Here is a 26,048-nt window from a genome sequence, read left to right as displayed (position 1 = left end):
TTGTGCGCAGGCTAGACAAATGCTCACTTTTTTTTTCTACGGTTTCTTCGTTGCAGACCGACGTTATGGAAGCGACACTTACTCGTTTACAATAGAGTCATAAGCTTGAGGTAGGAGATGCTACGAACCGATTACGCTTGCTAAACAAAATTTAAAAAATCATTTGATTGTTCTCTCATTGTGGTATACCCATGCACTGTAGTGAACTGCTAAATTTAGGTGGTGAATGGTTGTTTCTTTTTCGTGAGGATCACTATATAACCACGTCTCCCTATTTACACGTCGTGGACAACGAACAGCCGTTCTGTTACGCCGCAGTCTACGGTGTTGACGAAGTCGTGGTGAAACTTGGCCCATATTTGGGTCATTTGGTGATGCGTATCAGGTGACCGCGTTATTTAATAGGGATCTATGACAACGCTTTCAATCTGTTGAGGAGATCAGGGGGTAAGGCGAAACACTTGCTCTAGCCCTGCGCCATCGGGTGCTATCACCCCGACATGTGGTAAGAACCTTTTCGCTGTCGTTTCGGTTCAATGCTGTCTATGAACTCTGACTCAAACCACGAGGTGCGTACGTTCCCCGCGACTCACTGCCACCTGCCATTGCGGCAGGGGTAGCGCACATTCTGGCAAAGGCATGCGTCTCAATATTTGTGTGTTCATGAAGGTGAAGCGAGTTTGTGCTTGCGCTAAATAAGAGCACACGTCTGCGGACAACAAGCGCAGGGTCGCTACGAATGTGCGGCGCCTGTTGTGTTCTTGGCGAAGGCTGGGATTAACGTCTTAAACGAGACATATGGCATAGTGAAGAGAGAGATCTGGTTACGTATCTGGTATCGTCTGTGATATATATGGTATCGTCTGTGATTATAGATAGATAGATAGATAGATAGATAGATAGATAGACAGACAGACAGACAGACAGACAGACAGACAGACAGACAGACAGACAGACAGACAGACAGACAGACAGACAGACAGACAGACAGACAGACAGACAGACAGACAGACAGACAGACAGACAGACAGACAGACAGACAGACAGACAGACAGACAGACAGACAGACAGACAGACAGACAGACAGACAGACAGACAGACAGACAGACAGACAGACAGACAGACAGACAGACAGACAGACAGACAGACAGACAGACAGACAGACAGACAGACAGACAGACAGACAGACAGACAGACAGACAGACAGACAGACAGACAGATAGATAGATAGATAGATAGATAGATAGATAGATAGATAGATAGATAGATAGATAGATAGATAGATAGATAGATAGATAGATAGATAGATAGATAGATAGATAGATAGATAGATAGATAGATAGATAGATAGATAGATAGATAGATATGGGCGGATTCTGGAAACCGTGGATCATAAAAGTGTGGGACGATCCAGAAAGTCGTGCGCCCAAGTCGATTAAAAAAAAATGAAGTCGATGAAAGTCGATTATGCGTCCAATCATAACTTGTACCTCTTCAATGCGCCAGGCGCTGTTGATTCGCTCCTTTCATTCATCTGTTCAGCACGAATGCACTCATGTGCATATATAGGGCACACGTTGCGAATTAAGCGCTGGTGGTTTGTGCCATTCTGTATGTCGGTCCTGGTGTTTATGTGCGTATTCTATTCCTATTCAAAATGGAGCATTACCAACTCAAACAATTTGGTTTTATTATAGTTATGACCATTACCATTTCTAGGCTTCCATTGCGCACTTGGCATTTTTGACTATGCCACTTTATTGTGTTCTCTGCTGCTCTGCTTGGCTCGCTGCCTGACCGCTTATAGCTGCCTGCTCACTCAGAATCAGTAAATGCATAGATGGGCCGAGAATGCAGCAGCACAAGCGCATACAATAATTAATTAAACAAATAAATATTATGAAAAAGAAGATGACCTGTACATAGTTGACAATGCTCTAAAGACCTTCTGTCCTCAATTTCCTGGACATCTCGTGAGGAAAATGGGGCCGTTACTTTCTTTATCTAGCTGTGCAGACAGAGTTCTGACGGTTCATAAATAGACGGCATGTTAATAAACAGCGTTTTCGCTACATTGCTACTATGGCTGGATCGTAGTAGCGGAGATGAATACCCCACGCTAAAATATTCACTACTTTACATGTGACTGCAACAGGAGGTACGTTTCGACCGATTTGCTAAGTATGCCTACTTCGCCTTTTCTGTTATGTAACGGTTCAGTCGCACTGCAGGAGCTTTTCGATGGTGTCCCCGTATTGAGGAGTTATGGCTGAGGCGTTGCTTCATTTCACGCCTCTGTGTTAGCTGCCATTGCATTGCGACGCTTACTTATATAGCGCTCTGTTGAGTAGGTTTGTTTCGAAGCAAACGTCAAATTGCGAAGCTTGCGCCGTTTTAGCACGGTGATACTTCGAAAACTATTTAAAGTAAGGAGCCGCGCAACACTGCTGGAACTGGCCAAGCAAGAGGATCCAATGAAGGCGATGACGTGAGATGACCCGACGATGACTTGTGACGGTGTGATGACAACGAAAAAAGTGCACGACGACTGTATGAAGACGATAGCGGGACGATGGCGGAATGATGACGATGGCACATACCCAGCGGAAGACACCCGTTGGAAGTGCTGAGCGCGCAATCTCTGGGACCAGCACCCCACTACTACGGACGGCGCTAGCGTTCGCGTAATGCAGTGAGATATCATCGCTCCAGCGAGACAGAGAAAGACCCATTCACGGCCAACACCTTTGACCACGGCGCGTGCACGTAAAATAAGGAGCAAGCAGAAGTGCGAGATTACGCCAGAGCACCCCCTACTAGCTGCATTGTAAGTTCAACATGTAAGCTTTCTAATGCGCCACTGTATGTCACGCGCTTTTAATTTGGTATCGTTGCGTGGAGGAAGAAATCCATCACTCGAGCATGTACGCGTCGCGCGTGCAGATGGCGTTGCGGTCGCGCCATGCGTGACGTCATCGCGACTAAATTTATACCCTCGAGCGCGGCGTTCACATAGGCGCATAGCTCGGCAGCACGTCTGTCCATCCGAGCAGCAACTGAGACAGCTCGTTATCCCATGGTAGGTATGAGTGGTCAAGCTGATCCTCATCAGGAGTTATACAAGCGTGCAATTTGTGGCAGAAATTTCAGGCTTGCTCGGAGCTAGCATGCAACTGACGCGACGTTCCACAATAACCATATATATTTAGCATTATCACAAACATATGTTTCGATGAAGCTTACGTCATGCACAACCGCAGTACGTCATACACGCGAGTAATTTATTTTTTCTTCTTTTGCAGGCATCCATATTCTGTTGGCGTGCTACGAATCTGCGGTATTCTAACCTGGATTGTGTCATTTGCACCAGTCCTGTGGCTTCCACGCAGTAGCGGATACGGAATAACTCGTTTTCGGGTAACAATAGCCCGTAATGTCAATGTCGCTAGAGGTACGCTTTAAAAGTTCCCAGAAGAACACTCATTCTTGTTTCTTAAGAGGACACCTTTACATTAGCTAAGAAGAAGCAGCAGGCTTCCGCGATTTGTTCGGCGCTGAATTGTTTTACAAGGCTGAGCAGCAGGCTCTGACAAACATCACATTAAAAAAATTATTAGGAGGAAGTGTTGAGGGAGCATTTTGAAGCCTTCATAGTCATAAAGAAATGGTCTACCAATTGCCGACGCTATACATGGAAAGTTTGATGTATATGGGGCGCCAAATGATACTGTGAAGATATGTTGTATCTGTCTCGTTTTCATGTTTATTACTAACTCATTTCGAATGTTCTTAGTACGTACATCTTATAGTACTGCATCGCTTATTTCAGTGTGCGGCTGACACCGTTATTGACTTTTTTTTTGCATGCTAAACAATTTTCGGAGGTAATATCCTCCCTGCAGGCATCAGTTATGGTAGCTATGAGTTAGTTAGAAAGCAGCCTAATTGTCGTTCATACAGCATAAACATAGTTGATATGCTTCCGCTGCCCCTTAAACCTTGTTAATCTTGATTATTCTTTTTTCCAACACTGTCCGAATTGTTCTTCGTGCGAATGTAGAGCACTTAAACATGTATTCTCAGTAAAGTACCTTAGGATGCACTTTGACAGTGACCTATCCTGGAACTCTCACCTCATTCATGTTTCTAAAGAAAAACAAGAAAGAAAAAGAAAAAAACTTCGCGCAGTATATTGCCTAATCGTAGAATATGCGGTATTATTTGCCTTCCAAGGCTCGCACAAACGTAGTACGAGCTCTGGCTTACAGTGTGGTAAGATATAGTTTTATTTATAGTCACTGTTCAGGTTAGCCACTGTTCAGGTAGCCGGAAAAAAAGAGTAAACCCTATAGTTTACGTTCCTTGTTGAAAACTACTGGTGTGACCGATGCCCTACCTAAAAACATTGCAACGTATTTCAAAAGAATTTATGCTGCCGGATTTTGATTCTCTACTCACCAAAATTGTATTCAAACACTTTTGGGCGACTATGTTCAAAACACCGTATGTTCGAACACACTGCCTCAAACCAAAAGGACGTTACAAAAATAACATTGTTTAACACGATATGCGAAACGATAGCGTTAATAAGCTCTCAATATTTTCAATCTGTTAGCCCCCTACATTTATCGCGTTTAATTGAAGTTTCAGCTTAAAGTGCTAAATATGCATCAGCTGATAATTCTTATTGCTTTTGGACAGGACGTGATTCTAATTATGTAGTCATGTGTCTTTCGTGTTTTTTAAGAGCGCATTGTTTTATTTTATTCTTTGAGGAACTTAATTAGCTTGCAAGCCTTTAAGGCTTTGACTGGCCTTATATCTGTACTGTTGTACTAACTGGAACTGAATAAATATGTATTTACGTACGTACGTACGCATGTCTGTACGCATGTATGTATGTATGTATGTATGTATGTATGTATGTATGTATGTATGTATGTATGTATGTATGTATGTATGTATGTATGTATGTATGTATGTATGTATGTATGTATGTATGTATGTATGTATGTACTTATGTATGTATGCATGTATGTATGTATATGTACGTACGCTTGTATGTATGTACGCATATGTGTACGTACGTATGTATGTTTGTGTTGTATGCGTGCGTGCGTGCGTGCGTGAAGGGCAGTAGCAAGAGCAAGGCATTCTGAATAAAAAGCATGGTCGTACAGTCATTTCCGCCATCTGTATTTTTTTCCACTTCAAGTAATCTCAAACAACTCATCTCAAGTAACAAGCTCTGCAAACAGCCGGGTTGACATCCCATTTCCATTAAGCTCTTTCTCTCTTTCTGTCACTGGGTGGTCACAGCGTGATTATTCTTTCTTTTCAGGCTATTGCCACTACAAGGATCGTCTTTTTAATAGTACGTTATATTCCAATGACCTGTGTGCGCGCCTGGTATGTTTGGCCAAAGAAAAGACCGTCAGAATGACCTGGTAGGTGCAAAAAGATTTTCCGTCCGCTGGTTTCGTTAAGACAACCGGGACGCCCTTTTCCCAAGAATACATGGCTCAAGTCTAGTGACTAGATTTCCAGAAAAGTCACCACGTTGCCATGGTGCAAGAAGCGCTTGCATACGCTTCAACGCGCGCCTAACATATTTGATTTGTTTTTATAAGTTTTATTTCTTTCATAACCATACCTTATTCACTGGATTAAGTCTTTTTCCCTCCGTGTATAGGCTGCGTGTATGTGCCGGGTTTTCCCTCGTTTTGTCCACGTTGGTTGGTCATGCGTTGTGCTCAAACTATCCTTAGGGATTCTGCTGCACCATGTTGCTTTCATACGCACACGTGCTCAAGCGCTGGCGTGGGCGTACGTATGAATGCTCCCTACACTAGGCTAGATCCCCTCAAAGTTGGACGGCTTTTACACTACACCTACACAGGGCGCTCTGAGGGCAGGCACTAGGTCTGCTTCCAATGTGCTCTAAGCGAGTTCCAACAGCGCATGCTCACTGTTGGAGATGCCAACAGCGGATCCCGTCCGCTGTAGGCATCTGTTGAAAGTGCGCGAAAAGAGCCGCGTAGTAAGTCGCGCCGCACTGTTACAGTGGAGCTGCATATGTCTAGCCGATTCGTTCGTGCGTCCGTCTGTCGCCTGTACGCCGAAAACTCCGACGCGACCCCTATGCGTATGCGCGAAAAAAAAAACAGGTGCGTGATTGGCTGCGCCAGTAGTGACGTCGTTGCTCGCAGTGGGAGCCGACCACGCGCGCACGCGTCATACGTACTCCTGAGGAGCAGGCAGCTTTCGATCAGCAGCGCTGCGAGCAGAGCCGGGAACGAGCTCGTCTACGCCTTGCCGATGCTGCAACCCGACACAAGAACAGGCTCGTGCAGCCCAGCGCAAGCAGCAACTGCGTCCCGAGGATCCGGCAGCGTATACGAAGCCGTCGTTTAATGGACCGCCGGGATTAACCCAGTGATAAACACCGGGGCCGCACGTTTCAGCTTCGGGGGTCAACCATCGGTACAGAGTGCTTGAGCGGTGATTTTTTCGTTGTTTCGCGGGCTTCCAGGCTTCGCTATAATTTTCACGCAAGACGTATGCCGCAACCGAAAGCTAGGTCTGGAATTTTTCAGGATGGCCTACAATTTTTTCATTCACACTTTTGCTCTAAATATCGATTAGCGTAGGCTACTTGATAATAACTAATTATGTAATTGGGCACAATAAAAAAAATTGGACTTGCTCCACGCGAAGGCAAACAACATTACCCTGGTTTTGTCCACCTGCGTGGGGCTCGTATCTTTTTCAATTCTGACACACTTCGCGAGTGGCAACCGATATGAGCAATCTATACTAAAGCTACAGCGACAAAGCTTATATCATTTCTTACGTTTAATGCCCGGCGTAATTTCCTGCATAACTTTTTTTTTAAATCCTTGTTCGACTGAACCTTAATCTGCATGGAATAGTCGAAAAAAATAAACGGAATTCATTAGGTCACATGCATAAAATGTATTGTGTACTTGGGCGTCACTCGGACTCACTCACCACAATTCTACTCAACCGGTACCCTTCACCCAGGATCAGACTATCCGCACCTACCATCAGATTACCACGTATTACAGGGATGGTAGGCGAGATTTACCTCCCCCTCACCATTCCCTTACCGCCCATCAGAGTTCAATCTGGCGCCAGATCCAGACCAAAGCATTTATTTCTCCCTATCTGGCACATTTATTTTACCCTGGTCTCCACAATCCACAATGTACCACCTGCCGAGTGCCCCGGGCAGATCTTTTCCACTGTTTGTGGAGCTGCCCCACGGCCATGGCGGTAGAGCCTATTCCCAACCCTTCCTTTTCCTCGTGAGAGGCCGCTCTTCGGGTCACTTGCTCGGATGACCAGCTCTGGCAGGTGGACCGTGCTTGCCTAGATATGTCGGGCAGGGGGCTCCGGGACGTCTAGGGGCCCAACTACATTTAAATAGACCCAATAATGTTTTATCCATCCATCCGTCCATCCATCCACCAACATTCTACTCAGCAGGGCTCACTCAGATCACGAGGCGACTTGAGTGAGTCGACTCATGAGTTACACTGCCGACCTATGCTCCAAGTGCAACGGCCGGATTCTCTGTGGGTTACAAACGCACACATACATCTCTCCTTCCAACGCTAAGTCACTCATCGAAACGATTGGCGCATGCGTCACAATGCGTAGCACGCGCAACCTTACGTACGCGCGCCGTCTAACACTCTGCAATCGGATTAACTAAAGTCCCTTAAACTTCGTAAAGTAGTGGCACGCATTGAAGAATGGCGCCTCCTCTTGGCGCGCTCCGGCCGAGGCAGACGCCGCGTTGCTATTGACCTAATAGCACCACGTGGGCCCTCGCGCCTTGTTTCAGCACCATTTTTGCTCGAGAAGCGTCTACGGAGTGGCGAGGAGCGTATGTTGGCGCCGTTGCTACGCTCGAGCAGTGTAGGCGGCGCCACGGTCGAGGAGGGAGCGTGAAAGAGAGGAGAAACGAGGAGGAGTGAAGGCGGAGGAGAAGAGTGTTCAAGAGGAGAAGAGTTCAAGGGGCTTTAGTATGAACTGGTGTTTGTCTTTCGTAACTCACTGCGGCGGGAGAGGCATAGAATACTAGAACTGCACTCCAACGAAGCAAGTTTGGGTATATAACTCCTCCGCTCTGCACTGGTTGACAACCTCTGTCCAGCGGCGGCTGTAGCTTGTGTACGGTGCACTGCATAAGCCCGAACAATGGATGACAATGAAGTTGTGGACTGTAGGGCAGGTACATAAGCATCACGTGAAATTCCAGATTGCACAGGATGACATGAGAATGCAATTGTAGGTATTGCAATTAGTTTCACAGCACTTAATTTCCCGATCCACGAAACATTCGCATTAGATGGTATTGAAGTAATTGCTATTTTTTTGTCATCGCCTGGTTCATAAACCAGGTGACAGTATTAAGCAAATGCGCATAAATGTGAAACAGTATAAGGGTCCATATTGCGGTTACACCTTCGGATGGCTCCGAATTTCTTTTTCTTGGTTCTTTTAGGTGCGAACCTCCGGGACCTGGTTGTCATTGGAGCCACCGCAATGAATCATTCCCTGACTGCTGTCGAACGGAATGCCCACCACCAACGAGTGAGTTGTGAGAACTAGCATGCCAGCAGCTTAACTTCGATGTCCGTTGCCATTAATAAAATTTTGGATATATGTTCCCTTTAGCATTCTGATTATCTGTGCCAAACGATATCGCTACAGATCGTTTATTTAGTTTTCATGAATATGAAATTTAAATACTGGTTGCGTGTTCCCGACTCACGCCCACGAATGTGTGACTTTTAACTCGCCACCCTGTGTTTGTGACGTTACAGAGTACACCGCCACTTCGCCAAGAAACGGCGAAGCGGGCTGCTTTTTCTACGAGACGACGGCCGAGAATCATCGGTTTGGCATACGTAACGACCGGTGGTTCTCTTCGTCTTGCCCCAACACACTGCGTTGAGCTTGGGCACGTCAGCTGAAGTGGAGGCGGCTAGTCAAAAGGAAAAGGCGAACTCTCAGCGCTCATAGTGTTGTCGCTGAAGTCGCCACTATCTAGTTCGATAGAGCTGGAAAAGCTCTCTGTGTCTTAAGGAGCCATGATCAGCTTCGGTTTCTTGGTGTCAGCACACGCTCCGCGTGTTTACATTACGGTAATGTAGGATCTGACGTAATCGACTCATTGTGACGTCACACACAGCAGCAACGCGTTTCGATTTCGATACCTCGTTTATAGGTTATTTAAAATTCTTGACGAGTTTCAACGAAACTGAACCAGCCTACCTGTGACAGGACTGTTAATGCCACATGAAAATGACGATATCTTAGCATAGAAAAAAAAAGAAGAAAGAACGCCGGAGTTGCCCTTAAAGCGCGCTTTGTTAAAGCGAATACACTCTAAAAAAAGTTTACACCCTTTGATGTGCATATCTGCCACACAACAACAATCGTCATCTGCTTTGCTTGCGTTTCAACATTTCGACAGAATTGCCTGTCTGGTTGGGAAATTGATTAAGACTTGAACTTTCTTGAAAACACCGCGCCCGCTACCTTCCTGTTGGGAATGGTATGTCATGCTGATTACGCGCATGCCGTTCGTCACTGGGAAATACCGGGCTCGCAGCGCTAAAGAAAGGAAATGCGGACAAGGCAGACGACGTTTACGGTTGTGCGGCAAGATACGACTCAAAGGGTGTAAACTTTTCTTAGAGTGTACATTTCTTCGGCTATTTCGCGCGTTTTCGTGTTGGTCGCACCGCCGATATACACAAGCGCCTATGGAGGAAGAAGAAGAAGCGGAGCAGTGCGGACGTTCGTCGCATGGGCTCCGTAGATTCAGACCCTCACGGACTATCTCGACCCACCGGGCCGCCAACTTTTGAGTTGGATATGAGAGAGCTCACAAGCTGGATCACCCGGACACCGATTTCAAGGCGGTAGGACCATTTTTTGGCGAATTACCGGACTTTTACGGGAAGCGCTCGCTGCTAAGCCTACCGAGGTTTAGCACGACTACGGGCGTTTGCGGGCAGCCAGGCCCGCTCAGCGATAGCGATGCAGCCTGGACCCGACTCCCGCTCCACGAAATATCCGAATTTTGAGCCATCGACGAGTAGACTAACCCAGAATTTGCTAGAAGCACAAGAGATGGATGACGACCACCTCGGCGCCTCCGACTCCGAGAATTCGGCGGAAGGGGAGATCGAGGACTCCGCCATGCAGGAGCAGCAAGACACTCACAAAGAAGACGAAGCAAATTGGGAATTGGTCATGACCAAACGCCAAAAGAATCGACAGAGGAAGAACGGACGGAACGCCGCCAGCGCCGGGAATTCCCCGGCCCCACCGCCGACAGCTGGCGCGCCAGCTTCCAGCGCGCTGAAAAAAGACGGGAAAGGAGCGCAGCGGCAGCCTAGGCAGAGGCTGCCCCCGCTGCCCAGAGACGACTTCAAGATTATTTTGCGACCGAAGGGACTCGTAGTCAAGTCGCTCCAGCGCCATGGACAAAAGCTGGGGATACCGAACAGCAAACCCAAAAGGCAAAACGCTAGCGGAGGCAGCAGAGAACACCGACTGCAACCTCCTCACAGACCCAGACACTCCAACCAGAATCGGAAACAGCGTTAGTACCGACACCTGCCCCGACCTCACGTTCATACGAGGAGCGGAACAAGCAGTGTGGGAGAACCTGTTAGAGAACCTAGGTAGTGACCACTACATAATCAAGACGCAAGTAACTTCGGACAGGCTAAGGCGTCAGCTGGGATCGGCAAAAATTACGGACTGGGGCACTTTTCGAGAGGCATGCGATAGGAATCTCGCCGAGAACGGGATCCAATCGATAGAAGAGTGGGGGAAAATGCTCATTGAAAAACAGCGCAAGTACACCAAAGAAATCGCGCGAACGACGCAGACGCCCGAGGTAGACGCCAGACTGCTCAAGCTGTGGGAAGCTAGACGCGGGCTCACCAAGAGGTGGAAGAAACAAAAATACAACAGGAAGTTAAAGATAAAGATCGCAGAAGTCACAGCGAAAGCAGAGGAGTACGCGGCGCAATTTGCAAGGCAAAATTGGCAGCAATTCAGCGACTCCCTCAACGGAACTTTGAACACAGCGAGGACATGGCATATCCTCAAGGCTCTCATAGATCCGACCAAGACCAAGGCAGAAAACAACAAAACCATCTACCGGTTCATTCACCAGTTCGAGGGACCAGACTCGGAACTCCTGGAGAAGGTACGCGTTAAATGCTTCGGGGACACGAACCCAGCAGCTTACGCAGAGCGCTACCGAGGAAGAGAAAACGTTAACCTGGACAGACCCATCACGCGAGAAGAGGTCTACGCAGCGATTCGAAACACAACCAGAAACACGGCCGCGGGTGCAGACAAGATAAATAACGCACTCATCCGCAACCTCAGTGAAGAGTTAGTCGCAGAATTAACCGACTTTCTCAACAAACACTGGGAAGCTGAGACCGTTCCCGAGGAGTGGAAGCATGCGGAGATAGTGATGATTCCTAAGCCGGGCAAGAAACTGCAAATTGAGAACCTCAGACCGATCTCGCTCACATCGTGCCTGGGAAAACTGTACGAACGAGTGGTGACGCTGCGACTACAACAGTACATGGAGGACAACGAACTGTATCCCCACAGCATGTTTGGATTCAGAGCAAAATTATCGACCCAAGACGTACTGCTTCAAATCAAAGAAGAAGTACTCGGGAACGTCCCCAGAAGCGGGGAGAATATAATAATGGCATTGGATATCAAGGGGGCTTTTGACAATGTAAGCCACGAAGCTATCCTCACGGGCATGAACGACCTGAACTGCGGGAGGAGAGTCCACGGCTACGTCAAAGCCTTCCTTTCAAACAGAACGGCAACGATTGGCCTCGGAGGGCTCCGATCAGAGAAGTTCCTTACTCCAAACAAAGGGACGCCTCAAGGGTCGGTCATCTCCCCCACGCTTTTCAACATAGCAATGATTGGCTTGGCAAAACAGTTAAAAGAAATCGACGGCATACACCACGCCATGTATGCCGACGACATCACCATCTGGGTTAACACAGGCTCGCTCAGACAGAAAGAAGAGAAGTTACAAGAGGCAGCCACCTGCGTAGAGGACTACGTCAGAGCAAGAGGGCTAGCCTGCTCCACTGAGAAGTCCGAGCTCCTGAGAGTTTGGAGAGGAAAGCAAAACCGCACAGTCCCCACCAGCGACGAGTTAAAGCTCAACGTCTACCTCGAGGGGAAGCCGATACCGGAAAAGACGCTCATCAGAATCCTGGGGATGTGGATACAGTCAAACCAACGCTGCACCCACACCCTCGCCCTACTCAAGGCATCCACCCTACAAGTGGCCCGCATGATCACGCGCATCTCACACAGACGCCATGGCATGCGAGAGGAGGACACACTCAAGCTGGTCAGAAGCTTGGTCGTCAGCCGAGTGGCATACAGCCTTCCATTCTACAATCCCATCAAGAGTGAGGTACAACAGGCGGACGCGATTCTACGCAAAGCCTACAAAACCGCACTCCACCTTCCCCACAACACTTCAACCGAAAAGCTCCTAGCTTTAGGACTACACAACACCTTCGACGAATTGAAAGAGGCGCAACTAGTCTCCCAACAACGCAGACTACAGCAGACCCCATCTGGCAGGGAGCTCCTGAAGAAACTAGGCTGCGCCGATCAACTTCAAGAGATACAGAGGACCGAAACAATACCGGACGAGTATCGCAACACACTAAAAGTAGCGCCCATACCCCGGAACATGGATCCCAACCTCCACAAAGCACGCAGAGAAGCGAGGGCTGAATACCTACAAAAGACACTAGCACCCCAAGAAACGACGGTATACGTGGACGCAGCCACATACGCCAGAGCAGCTGGGCAGAGCAACAGCAACGCGGTAGCAACGGTGATTGATTCGAACCTACGCGAGATCACCAGCGCATCACTACAAGGCTGTACGATAGTCGAGGCTGAAGAAGCGGCCGTCGCTCTAGCGGCAGCGGAGGGATATCGGTCTAAACGGTCTCTAACAATCATTACAGACTCGCAAACAGCGTGCCGCAACTACCTACGTGGCAGAATAGGGCACGGAGCGCTCCGCATACTCCGCTCCGGAGACCACATAAAAGCACGACAAACAAAAGCAGAACGAATTAGGCATACGATAGTATGGGCGCCGGGACACACGGGAGTGGCAGGGAACCAAGAGGCGGACAGGATAGCTCGAGGGTATACTTATTACCGAGCATCCAACGTAGGCGACCTCGAGGAGACCGAACCTGTACCCCAAGACTATTCGGCGATACTAGATTACTACAAGGGCTGCAGAAAGCGGTATCCACCACCGCACAATTCCCTTAGCAGAGAGGACTCTGTCGCGTGGAGGCAGCTACAAACGGGCTCGTACCCGAACCTAAACGTACTCAGCAAAATTTACCCGACACAATACAATGACAAATGCCCCTGGTGCCACGAAACACCCACGCTGTACCACATAACGTGGGCATGCCAGAAGATAGACGTGGTACCCGTTATACCAAACCCGAGTGCGGAGAAATGGGAAGGAGTGCTCTCCAGCGATCGCCAGGTCGACCAAGAAGGTCTGATTCGGCGAGCACAACTGGCAGCAGCATCCAGCGGAGCCCTGGACTAAGGGCAACCGACCGTTGTGCTAGAAGATGGACGATTCCATCTGAAGACCGCAGAAGACCAGCGAATCTAGAGCTAATAATGTTTTTCACTCACTCACTCACTCACTCACTCACTCACTCACTCACTCACAAGCGCCTATGCAAAGTGCACGCGCCACAACACAATCGAATTACGGGAGCGCGTTCGTCGCCGAACGCCATTTATTACTGCTCCTTGAGACGCAGCACTTGCTGTCACGTGATGGGTTTTGGTGGTCTGAAGGTTTAAATGCCGCGGTGGAGTGTTCGGAAAGGACAGCCCTTCTCCTCTCCCGCCACCTTCTCCACCTGTGGCGACTGAAGGAAAGGAGGACGGCAGTCGCTTTCCACGCCGGCGCTCGCACCGCTAGTGAAAACACACATACTTACATATCGGCCTATATGTATTGCAACTGCAAAAGCGTAACTTATTACAGCCATAAATATTTAGGCCTCATGAGGGCGTATCTCTGTCATACAGCAATAATCGCCACCTATCTTGCGTGCCAGTTTCTTTAACGCTTCACGCCCGGCACTTCCAGATCACGAGCGGCATGCACGTTATCATCGTGACGCAGCATTCCTGACAGCAAAGTAGTGAGCACAAGGTTTTCAAGAAAGTAAACGCAAGCGAGACAGATGATTGCTCTTGTGCAACAAAGATACGCCTCAAAGCGCGTAAACTATATTTAGAAATGTCTACAGCGGAACCTCCTTTAGCATCACCCCTTTGAATGTTTGCCCTGCAACAGTACAAATTAATCCATTCCTATTGCAGGCACCTGTCGTTATAAAGATCGCTTGCTGCAGAGCGGAGATTTTCTGTCCATTTCGAATCCATGCGTTACCTTAAAATGCAATGCGGGAAATCTCACTGTAAATCCGTAAGTACACTCAACAATGAAGTTTCATTTTATAATGTGTCATAATAAACTGTCTTTTTTACCTTTGTGATAATGTTTAATACATTTTCAAGTTTCTCATGTAAAAGAACAGTACCAGGCAAAGGTGCACCGTATCCTTATTCAATCGTGTCAATAATAATTAAAATTATAGTAAATTATAATAAATTATAAAATTTTTTATAATATTATTATATAAAATTATAATAATAATATTATTATTTATTAAATAATAATAAATAATAATTATAATAAATTATAATAATATAATAAATTATAATAAAGTGCACATCGTACGTACCTCGCAACGCAGACAAATGTCCGGAGCATGGAAGTCCCTTCTTTTCGCCTTATAGCTGCTTAAATACGGCTATTCGTTTCGTAATGGCTGCAGAAAAAACACGGTCGCATTTCGTTTTCTTGAAAGAGGAGTAAAGTGGCCGCACTGTCCAACCTCAACTTGGTGAGCCATACAGCCACACAGTACGCCTTGTAGCCTTTGTTCTGCTTCTCTGACATTGATGTAACTTTGGTGGGTAAAGAAGCAAAATCTTGCAGCCCACAGAAGACAAACAAAATTCACCGAGGATCATGATACACCCTGATGCGAAATTTTAGCGCGGTTCTATAAGTGTTTTCATTTCGCGATATATTTGCTGGCACGCACATTATGGCTCGTGCGGTGTGGCGTAGTGTGGTTCCACTGCCTCGCTAATCGAAAGATCTCGAGAGGCAGCGCGTGGACACGTGACACGTGGGTGCAACTCGCAGACGCCACCGCAGACAGACCTCCACTCACGCAGCGCTTTATTTCCACACAGACGATGCTCACTGCTCTCGCGGCGCCATCTCGTAGCCATCGCCGCCGCAGAGCCCGTCTTGCGAGGCACTACGCTATTCTTCTCCAGCTCACGCTAAAGCCCCTTAAACTTCGTAAAGTAGCGACACTTCAGAAGAGTTAACTGCTGGGCTAGTTGGTGATCTTGCATACTGAAAAGATTTTGCGCCAAAAAACACAACACACACAAGAAAGACGACAACACCACGGGTGTTGTCGTCTTTCTTGTGTGTGTGTTGTGTTTTTTGGCGCAAAATCTTTTCAGTAGCGACACTTCCTCTTCCGCCTTCACTCCTCCTGGTTTCTCCTCTCTTTCACGCTCCCTGCTCGACCGTGGCGCCGCCTACACTGCTCGAGCATAGCAACGACGCCAACATGCGCTCCTCGCCACTCCGTAGACGCTTCTCGAGCAAAAATGGCGCTGATGCACAGCGCGAGGGCCCACGTGATGCTACTAGGCCAATAGCGTCGCGGCGTCGGCCTCGGCCAGAGCGCGCGAGGAGGAGGCGGCATTCTTCAAAGCGTGGCACTACTTTACGCTGTTTAAGGGGCTTCAGCTCACGCCACAACCTCCTCCTCCGCTCTCCCACTCACACTCTCTTCGATATCGCCGTCTTTCAGCACCCGCTGCACTCTCCGTTCGCTCTTTGATGCTTCGCTGTGCTCGTTCGCTCAGTAACGCGGAGGTCGCCGACGCTTGCCGGAAAAACGGGTGCCTAAGGGCTACTCTCTAAAATCGAATACATGAGTAAAGAGTTGCAAGAGCACATCAACAGAATTGCAGCCAAAGTGATAATAGCGAATGTGGCGCCTCTTGCAGCATGAATTGAAGCTACCAAGTAAAACAAATAACTGAAAAAACACAAAGAAGGACGTTTCATTTCGACACACACTTGCATCAGTTTCCGATATGTAAGCCAAATGTCAATAAATTATCGGATTGTTGATTGACTACCATGAACATGGCTTTGCGCTATAATACCAGAACCGAAACTAGCATAGCTGTCTACTCAGTGGTCGCAGGCTGGACATTAAAGCAATTTAAACATTCGCGCCAAACAGGGTGAATCAAAACGTCGCTTCAACTGCCGGGTGTGGTGTCATTCTTTTTTCTTAAATTTTTTCTTGACAGAAGTTGTCCCCCCGTCACACAGATGGCGGCGGTTGCAACACGCCGCCGTTTTCTAGACACACGGCGGCTTCTATGACAGCTTCGTTAGCAACCTAAATTGTTTACACATACCTTGGCACAGGCGCTTGGCTACGGGCAGCTTCAATAACTGAAACGAATTTGAATTGAGACGCCGAAGCCATTCACGCGCGCACCTCCGTCCTTTAATGCTTTATATCCCGAGCGGTATGGCTATAGTCATACATTTTTTTTCTAAAGGGGGAAGGGGGTGGCCTGGGCAAGCCCCATACTAATCTTAAAATTTCCCTGGGAGGAGGGGCACGTACCTAATGTTTCCTCCCCTTCCTTTCCTTACGTCCCCTCCCCCCTGGCTACACCCCTTGCTACATCCCTGGTCTGGACCCCGGGCGCGTACAGTTTACTGCCGGCTGTCAGCTGCGGTATGAAGCGTGACGCGGTTTTATGCGTATGCGCTCGACTCTGCCACCCACGTGCTCCATAGTCTCCAACCACGTGACTCATGTGACATGAGATGGCAGAATACACAAGCACTTCAGCACATGCACTTTAGACCATGCGTAGGGTAAACCAACTATAGGCCAATTTTCCCTTCCATTTAAGCATACACAAGCTTCAGTATCAGCCCAATTTCCTTTTACACTAGAGAGTTTCAGTTTGTCCACAATCTTCTGACCGGTTGCGGATTACCAGGTTATCGTCGTGGTTTACCAGGTCATTTTGTTGGAAGGGTGTTCGTTGTAGAAGCCTGCGAATGTATTCGTTACGGTGAGGCCCAGTGCTACTGATTGTGTTTGTTCCAGTGCTTTCCCATAAGATAGCCAGAACGCATACACACCGGCGAAAACTCTTAAGCAACTAGCTTTTCCACCGAGAGCCTCTTATCGCGCTGCTACTTCGTGTTTGGGTGCGTGGTCACATAATACCATTCATAATACATAAACTTTCTCTGTCTGCGACATAAGCTAAGCACGCGATGTGTGCCTACTGCTGGAAACATCGAATTTTTACGACCCTTACGACATTGTACTACTCGCTCACTTACATCTCGACGACTACAAAGCAAATTAGGAGCTGGCTTATTACTTCAGTTACAAATGTTACGTGACATAAAAGTTAATGGCGGTTAACTTCTCGACTGGTCTGCGAAGAAACACCGCTAGGCTTGATTCGCTTTAATTACCCGTCTAAATTTAAAGTTTAGCACATGATAGTCGGGAACTGCTTCATAGCAGCTTCCGTGCAATGATTTGCTTCTAAAATGCGATGGAATAGTTTTCAAGACGCTTGAATAGCATAAATAAGCCTTTGCGATACTGAAACAAAAAACAAAATAAGTCACCGTTACTGTTTTTCGTAAATGGCGTACCGAAAAAGTTGCTAACCAGCAGCCTGAGCATGACCTGCGATGTCGGTGTCGCACAGTTTGCTGAGCTGCTAATGCAAGGCTATAATTAAATTAATTAGAGATTTGCCAGCCATCTTAGCACGGCCACTTGAAGAGTACGTGCTTATTTAAGACTAACGCACCAATGTGAAATAATGTTGCAATTGGCTATTAAAAGCGTGCTAATCTGTCAATTTCCTGTGGCAGAAAGAATTGAGCTCCTGAACTGCACACGGCAGAATGCTTCTTCACTCTATGCTTCTGTTTGTTTTTGCAGGTGTAGACCTGAGTAAAACAGTGGACATGAATCCTCAAGTAGAGCACACAAGTACAGAACAATCTGTACTTGTGTGCTGCCCAAAAAATGAAACGACCCAGACGTAAAAAACAAAAACAAAAATAAAACGCGACAACGGAACGACTGACGTTGGGCATAACGACTGACAACGACTGACATTGGGCATAAACCTCAGGCATGACAACCGATAACGCGGGGTTCATATAGGAGTAGTCCGCGCTCTCAAACGTCTTTTAAAAGAAAAGTGGAAGTTCTACGCCACTTCGTGAATCTAATAAATAAAACTATATGCTGCGGAAGGTAGCACAATTCAGCTCCCATCGCTTAATTACCTGAAGAGGCGCATGGGAGGCACAAACGGGAAATGAAATCGAACAATTTACTAATCAACAACATGGTTAATATATATGGTTAACATATGGTTAACATATGGTTAACATATATGGTTAATTAATTATTATCTTATCACTGTGGGACACACATTTCATATGATTCCGTTGAGCGTTGCCAAGTGCTCCTGCCTTTTTGCCGAATAGGTCGCAAGTATCAAATCGGCTTACTTGTCGCCCCATCTGTGCTGCCCCTACAGATGTGCCGGTGGTCAGCTCTGCTCGTTACGGAACTACGCAGTGATACAACAAACGCTAGCTAAATAAATTCAATGGAACTAACGTACGTCTTCAAGCGCACAATTTCTTTAAATATTTTTTTTAATCTGCTTTCACGTGGTTTGGCGCGTCTGCTGTTTCTCGCCGAGCCAAGAGCGTCGACATTAAAAATAGTGCAGTAGTGAATCGGGTCGACCGTGGAGATTGTCACAGCAAGATGGATCGATTGTGCAGGCATTGTATTCCGGGTTCGCGTGAATCGCATTGTGTGGGTTTCCGTGTATTGCCGTCTCGACCCGTAGGCACGTCATCGCTATGCTGCGAAACGCTGCGCAGATGGTAAGCATTTAATTATATGCTCCACGAGAGCTTCATTTATCGCTTAAACTAGAAACTAATATGTGCGTCGCATGTGCATGATATTTTTTTCGACGTCACCGACAATTCCCGAGAACTTGTCCGAGAAAAAACAATTACGGGGCTTTACGTGCCAGAACCACTTACTGTATACTGTTGTTAACCTATATGTGTCCCACCCCTTATGTAATTCCTTCACATGAGGGTCTTTAAGGAAATGAAGTGAAGTGAAGTGAAGAGGCACGCCGTAGTGGAGGACTCCGGAAATTTCGACCACCTGGTGTTCTTTAACGTGCACCTCAATCTAAGTGCACGGGTGTTTTCGCATTTCGCCCCCCCTCGAAACGCGGCCGCCGTGGCCGGGATTCGATCCCGCGACCTCGTGCTCAGCAGCCTAACACCACAGCAACCACGGCGGGTGAGCTTGTCCGAGAAGCCTCGGTTCCAAGCGAGTGCATGAGACACCGCCGGGCTATTAACTTTCTACCACACACACACACACTCTTGTTAGCCGAGTGTACTGACGGACAAATAAGGCGCACCTGACCGCATCGACTAAGCCCTCCCTCCGCTGCAACTCGGACCTCCGCCCGGACTGCATCGACGCGAGGCATCTCTTCTGCGTCGGTTGTGGTTGGCAGTTGCCTTCACCAGATCGCATTGCCCACTAATTGCTAGTCGAATGATCGCCGAAATGACCGTCGACTGAACCTACCGACGCTACTGGAACACGGTCCCCGGCGATGACGTGCTCACCACCTTTGTCTAGCTTTCTATTTCTGTTCCCCTCTACTATACCTTGGATACCACACAATCTTCTGGTTAACATTCCAGCCTCCTCTCTTTCTTGTGACGGGGAAGGGAGAGGAGGGTTGATACCAAGGGTCGACGTTATACGGGTCCTGGGCATGTTTGTCGAATTCAACGGCGGGAACGGAACGGCTCTCCGCAAGATCATCGCAAAGACGGACAACGCTTTCCGCCTCGTTCGCAGAATGGCAAACCGGCACTGAGGTATCAAACAAAACTATCTCCTCAGGCTGATCAATGTCTTCGTACTATGCCACTTCACGTACACGATTTCTATGCACAACTGGCTCAGAGCGGAGCGAGACAAGCTCAACGCTCTGATCCGCCAAGCAGTCAAGAGGGCTCTCGGGCTACCCATCAGGACCCACACCGAGGATCTCCTCAAGCTGGGGGTCCATAACACTGCCGAGAAGATTGCCGAATCCGAAGAACGCGCGCAACTCACTCGCCTGACCACCACAGCGGCAGGTAAACGCATCCTCGAAGAGCTGGGTCAAAGCCCTGCGGGATTCCCGATGGTCAGATACCCCGATCCCTAGCTGCATTCGAGACAATTTCGAAGTGGACTCTGTGCCCCGAAACGTGCATCCCGTCCACAACGAGCTCAGACTCAAGGCCAGAGCAGCAGCCATTCTCAAACAGATCAAGCAACAAGACATTAGAGCAAGCTTCGTCGACGCCGCGGAGTACAGCCATGGGAAGACCTTTGCCGTCGTTGTGGTCGACTCCAGCGGCAAGATTTCCAATAGCGCCTCGATTCGCACTTCAGACCTCGGAGTCGCCGAGCAAGCCGCCATCGCCCTCGCCCTGCTAGACAGTCGTGGGTCCGAGATCTATTGCGATTCCAAAACGGCAGTTATGGCTTTTCAGAAGGGTTGCGCCGCCAAGCAAGCTGCTCGTCTTCTTAGCAGCTCGAGTCCATATGCTCTCACGCATCATTCAATTGACTGGTTTCCCGCTCACGTAGGGTCGGTCGAGGGTTCTCCCCTGAACCTCAATGAGTCTGCTCACGAGGCTGCGCGTGACCTCACCGACCGCGTTTTCTCTGTAAGGAGCGCCAACTCCCCTCCTCCCTACGGCCACGGGGACGCTCCCGCTACTCACTACGAGGTTATTAAATTCTTCTACATGTCTAGAAGGGTCTTTCCACTCCCTCACCCCAAGTTGAATAGGGCACAAGCAGTTTCACTTAGACTTCTACAGACCAGCACGTATCCGTGTCTGTCCGTTCTCCACGAGGCTTACCCCAACGTGTATCGCGACGACGCCTGCCCGACCTGCGGGCAGACCCACTCTAGCGCACATGCTCTGGGAGGGCTGGTCGACATAACCCAATTTCATCAAGGACGAGTGGGACTCGCATCTGCGTAGCCCCACTCTAGACAAGGAAATAATGGCTATCCGGCATGCCCGCGACCGGGCCGGTGGGCTTGACCTACCAGTCCCGACGTGGGACTAGCCGGGTACGCGACAAATTCGCGTCGTCGCCGGACCTGCAATACAGTTTCTTCACTCACTCACTCACTCACTCACTCACTCACTCACTCACTCACTCACTCACTCACTCACTCACTCACTCACTCACTCACTCACTCACTCTTTTATTCTCTTCCCCTGGTTTTTCATGCAGAACCGAGCAGAATGGGCGCCACTCGATTTCTGTCTCTTAAAACATTGTTCATTGTTTTCAGATGTAAATGATAAGCATTTTTTGATAATTTGCGAGAAGTAAACGATTTATATGCGAAGCAGCATTGTAGAAGCACATGCAAATCCTCACAATGGGTTTCAATTGATGACGACTCCTAGCAGGCACACATTGTACGCAGGCTAGACAAATGCTTACGTATTTTCCTATGGCTGCTTCGATGCCGACCGACATAATGGAAACGAGTCTCAACAATGCAGTAGGGGATGCTAGAAATCGTTTAGCGCTACTAAGCAAAAATTAAAAAAAAATAAAAAAATAACGCGTTCGATTGTTCTGTCATTCTGATATATGCACACGGTGTGGTGAACTACTAATTTTGGATTTCCTTTCCCTTGGATCATTATAAAAATTCAGGAAGCTCTGGCCACGTGTCACTAGCTACGCACCGTAGACAACGAATAGCCGTTCCGCTACGCCGCAGTTTACGGTGTTGACGCAGTCGTGGTCAAACTTGCCACATATTTGGTGTTTTGCTGATGTACATCAGGTGACCACGTTATTTAACAGGGATCTATAACAACGCTTTCAATCGTTGAAGCGATCAGTGGGTAAAGATAATTAAAGGGATCAGTGCGCCATCAGGATTGTTGTCACCTTGATCTGTGGTAAGAACCTTCTCGCTGTCGTTTCGGTTCAATGCTGCTTATGAACTTTTACGCAAACCACCACGTGGGTAGGTGCACCGTAAATATCTGCTGCCTGCCATTGCAGCAAGGGCATCGCACATGCTGGCAAAATCTTGCATCTCAATATTTGTGTGCTTACGAAGGTGAGGCGAGTTCGTGCTTGCGTTCAATAAGAGGATTTCGTCTGCGGATGCTAAACGCAAGGTCGCTGTGAATGTGCCGTGCTTGTTGTGTTCTTGTGGAGACTGGAATTTACGTCTTAAAGGAAGCCCTTACACGTGACATAAAAATTGTAACAGCGCAAACACATGAAACCACAAAGTAACAAGGACGAGACACAAGCGTCCTTGTTCCTTGGTGGTTGCATGTGTTTGCGCTGTTACAATTTTTACGTCAAGTATGCACCAACTCGCCCAGAGAGTACCTCACACGTGGTCACGTGATTTCTGCAGGATTCTTACCAGCACATTCGGGAGTTACCTTAGATATTTGCACGTTGTGCAATCTTACTGCTCGAAGTGACGTGGTCCGTGTGTTCGATTCTGAATTGTCTGCGTGATCACAACGCTAAACGTTGCAGGCAGTGTAAGCAGTTTCACTGCAGTAAGTATTACCGGTATTTCGATGAGAAAAAGTGCAGCCTATATGCCTACATGATGTCGGCTGTTCCCTGCAGGCGCTGTTCATATAGTGTCAGCCCGGTGAAGTGCTCGTTTTAATATCGGTTAGCTCTCTGTTACAACATATCTACGGACGATACGATCTATCCTTAACTGCTTAAGGAGCTACCCTGTGTCCTGCACCGGGTGACATTCAGCCAAACGCAAAACGAGACTGATGATGTACTGAAAGTTATGCACAGAATTTTCAGTAACCGGGCATATATGTTGTCTTTTAACTCTAATAAAAACACCTTCGCTTAAGCGCAATACCCTCACAAAACACACACACAAAAAAAACGAACGCTACTGCTTATGCAGGAGTACTCACGCGATATGGGAAAAACGAATTGAGAATTTATGTCCAATGAATGTTCAACTGTTATATTCAAACTACAAACGAATGTAGCGTTCTCTTCAAAATGGTTTAATGCACCAACTTACCTATACATCACATGTATAAGGCTGCTTAGGTCGGCAGGCTGGTACGGTTGTATCCGTAAGGGGACCAGTCCCACGGACAACATACCAATGGAATAAGTCAGCGCTTCGCTGGAAGTGTGTTTCTTTTTTTTGTTTTTTTTATACTCTGTTGTCTGTACGTTGGTTCCCCACGATGTAGCATAGCACAAGTCATTGATGGCTCACTGATTAATGGCCATTGATGATCATCTGGATAGAACAGACGATTCAGAATAGAGATATACTGCAGGCAAGGTTTATTTATTTATTTTTTTCCTTTGAGACCTAATTCATTTGGGGTTGATAGGATCTGGGCATCTAGCTGCCACTTTCTGACCACTTTCATAAAAATAACGTCATATCAGGTCTTCCAGTGCGTGTAGAAGAATTAAAATGGCGTGGAAGCAAAACACGGAGCGAAAAACGTAGACCAAGTTGGCGTAGCTGTGTACGGAGCAGTCATAATGCGTCGTTAGTGCGAAAAGGCTAAAAATTAAGCCGAGATAATCTCATTCCGAATGCGAGCGTCTAAAACCGGAAACGGAAGTGTGGCTTTAATCAATGAAAAGTATGGACAGATACCGAATGCAGTGTCAGACCACATGACAGACTTAACGCGCCCAAGAAAACCTCGTCTTTTTATATGGTGTTAACTACTGTTGACTCGTCTTCTTATTCATCGATGCAGCGCGAATGCATTAATTTGCAAAGCACCCGCCTTCAGTTGCGAGTTCAGCGCCGCTGGTCTGGGTCGTTTTATCTGTCAGTCCTGTAATTTTTTTTATGTGCGCTCTGCTATTAAAAATGAAGCGTTACCAGCTCACACAAGTTGCCTTTATTATAGCTTTCATCATTTTCATAATTTTCATTTCGCACCTTCACTTTTTATTACGTCACTTTATTGTGTTCTCTGCTTCTGTTATCAGCTTGACGCGTGACCGTTGAGCTGCCTGCCCCGATTGTGATATCCTTTTTGATTGAGGAGTTACCGATAGTTTCGTTTTCTGAAAACATGCGATTTGTACTAACTTTAATAAAAAATTGGCGACAGAAATAAGAAATTCGCAACCAACCGTAACTATGAATAAAGGGGAAATGAGACATCCACCTGTTCGTAGCAATTGGTACAAAGGAAACCCATACGGGTTCAACCAATTGAACGGGTACCAATTGCTACGAACAGGTGGATGTCTCATTTTCCCTTTATTCATTACTTCTCTCCACCTTGCGGGTTTCCGCAGAACTACTACGTCAAACTCTTGCCTTTGCTTCATGTTGTCGACAAATTCGACTTCGCCCTGCCATCTGCTAGCCGCCTGGTTAGCTCAGATGGTAGAGCGGCTGCCCCGGAAAGGCGGTGGTCCCGGGTTCGAGTCCCGGACCAGGACGAATTTTTCTTCAACTATGAGGCTTTTCTTTCGAGGAACCCGTATGGGTTTCCTTTGTACCAATTGCTACGAACAGGTGGATGTCTCATTTTCCCTTTATTCATTACTTCTCTCCACCTTGCGGGTTTCCGCAGAACTACTACGTCAAACCGTAACTATATTCTAACTTTTTCCTTGAAGTGCAACAACCCTCGTCAAATTTGGTGCGGCGGCTGCCGAGAAAAACGATTTCTCAATTTTCAAGTGTTTAGATACGAGGTCCGAGCTAAAGCTTGCTCAGCGTCGCGCAGCGTCTACGAGAGGCGCCGTCGTGGAGGAGTTTTGATTTCCAACTATCGGTTTCGTATTTTCCTAGCAACTTTGCTTTGCCTACCGCAGCAGCTGCAAATCGAGAAAAGATGTGCTTAGGTATTAAGATGAGCGCACGAACAAGTTGGTTTCGCACCTTGGGGCAAAAACGCAGGACACAATAATTGTTCGAGCTGTTTCTTTGTCGTCGTCCATTAGCATGCTGCAGCCGAAGCTACTCCCATTGTCACGTCACATTTCCTGGACACCGGGCCAGGTACACCTTTGTGCATGACATAAACAGGGCTTGCATTTAGTTGTCAAAGGACTGCCCTGTCACGGTTATTCACGCACGTGAAAGATGACCACTATTTAATGTTACTGTGCAGTAATACATGCAGGATTTCTCTGTTCTTCATATTGTCTACCATGTTGCCGTTCTGCCTTTATAATATAGCCGCAATGCAGACTAGCAGGTATGGAACGCCACCAAAGGCTCCCCACTTACTCAAAGGCCTCGCGCACAACTCCTCACACTCACTTCCATTCAAGATTTGTGCGACTGTCATGGACATAATTAAGGAATGCTGGCAGTTCGAGGAAGGTGAAGGTCAGCAGATGCGGCAATTTGTTCGCATCGTCATTGCGTTAAAATCGGTATGAGCCTTCAAAGAGTGACACCGAAGAGTGCATTGTAATTAATGCGATGGAGTCCGCGTCCCAAATTTCAGGCCCCTGCGTCGCCCTTTAAGTATTCACCCTGTAAGACTGAAGACAAAGAATCTCGCTTATATGTGCAGTCACTCGATAGTTGCCAGGCGCTGGCGTCGGCCATAGGGCCTACTGGACCTC

At 47.6% G+C, this 26,048-nt stretch overlaps 3 protein-coding genes across 8 annotated transcripts in view; 2 read left to right on the top strand and 1 right to left on the bottom strand.

The window, feature by feature from the left end:
• The window catches only part of LOC135917950 (alpha-(1,3)-fucosyltransferase 7-like), a 171,547-nt gene that overhangs the window by 62,187 nt on the left and 83,312 nt on the right, over nt 1–26,048 (bottom strand). The window lies entirely within an intron of this gene.
• On the top strand, nt 306–18,392 carry LOC135917997 (uncharacterized). The gene is made up of 6 exons (XM_065451655.1): nt 306–505; nt 3,303–3,451; nt 5,342–5,447; nt 8,534–8,622; nt 14,491–14,596; nt 18,267–18,392. Exons 1-6 carry the CDS (start codon nt 501–503, stop codon nt 18,280–18,282), a joined length of 471 nt encoding a protein of 156 aa, XP_065307727.1. The 5' UTR covers nt 306–500; the 3' UTR covers nt 18,283–18,392.
• The window catches only part of LOC135917951 (uncharacterized), a 58,436-nt gene continuing 54,467 nt past the window's right edge, over nt 22,080–26,048 (top strand). The window contains exon 1 of the mRNA XM_070525862.1: nt 22,080–22,378. The gene's annotated coding sequence lies outside the window, so the exon portion shown is untranslated. The remainder of the gene's footprint in view (nt 22,379–26,048) is intronic.

This window comes from Dermacentor albipictus, chromosome 9 (genome assembly GCF_038994185.2).
Source record: "Dermacentor albipictus isolate Rhodes 1998 colony chromosome 9, USDA_Dalb.pri_finalv2, whole genome shotgun sequence".
Taxonomy (NCBI): Eukaryota; Metazoa; Arthropoda; class Arachnida; order Ixodida; family Ixodidae; genus Dermacentor; species Dermacentor albipictus.
This window is presented reverse-complemented; position numbering and strand designations above follow the sequence as displayed.

Bases quoted from the DNA above. Each gene is read 5' to 3' on its own strand.
- LOC135917997 (XM_065451655.1), top strand. The intron at 3,452-5,341 runs GTACGCTTTAAA...CTTTCTTTTCAG, and splicing joins TAATGTCAATGTCGCTAGAG to GCTATTGCCACTACAAGGAT. The intron at 5,448-8,533 runs GTAGGTGCAAAA...TGGTTCTTTTAG, and splicing joins AAGACCGTCAGAATGACCTG to GTGCGAACCTCCGGGACCTG.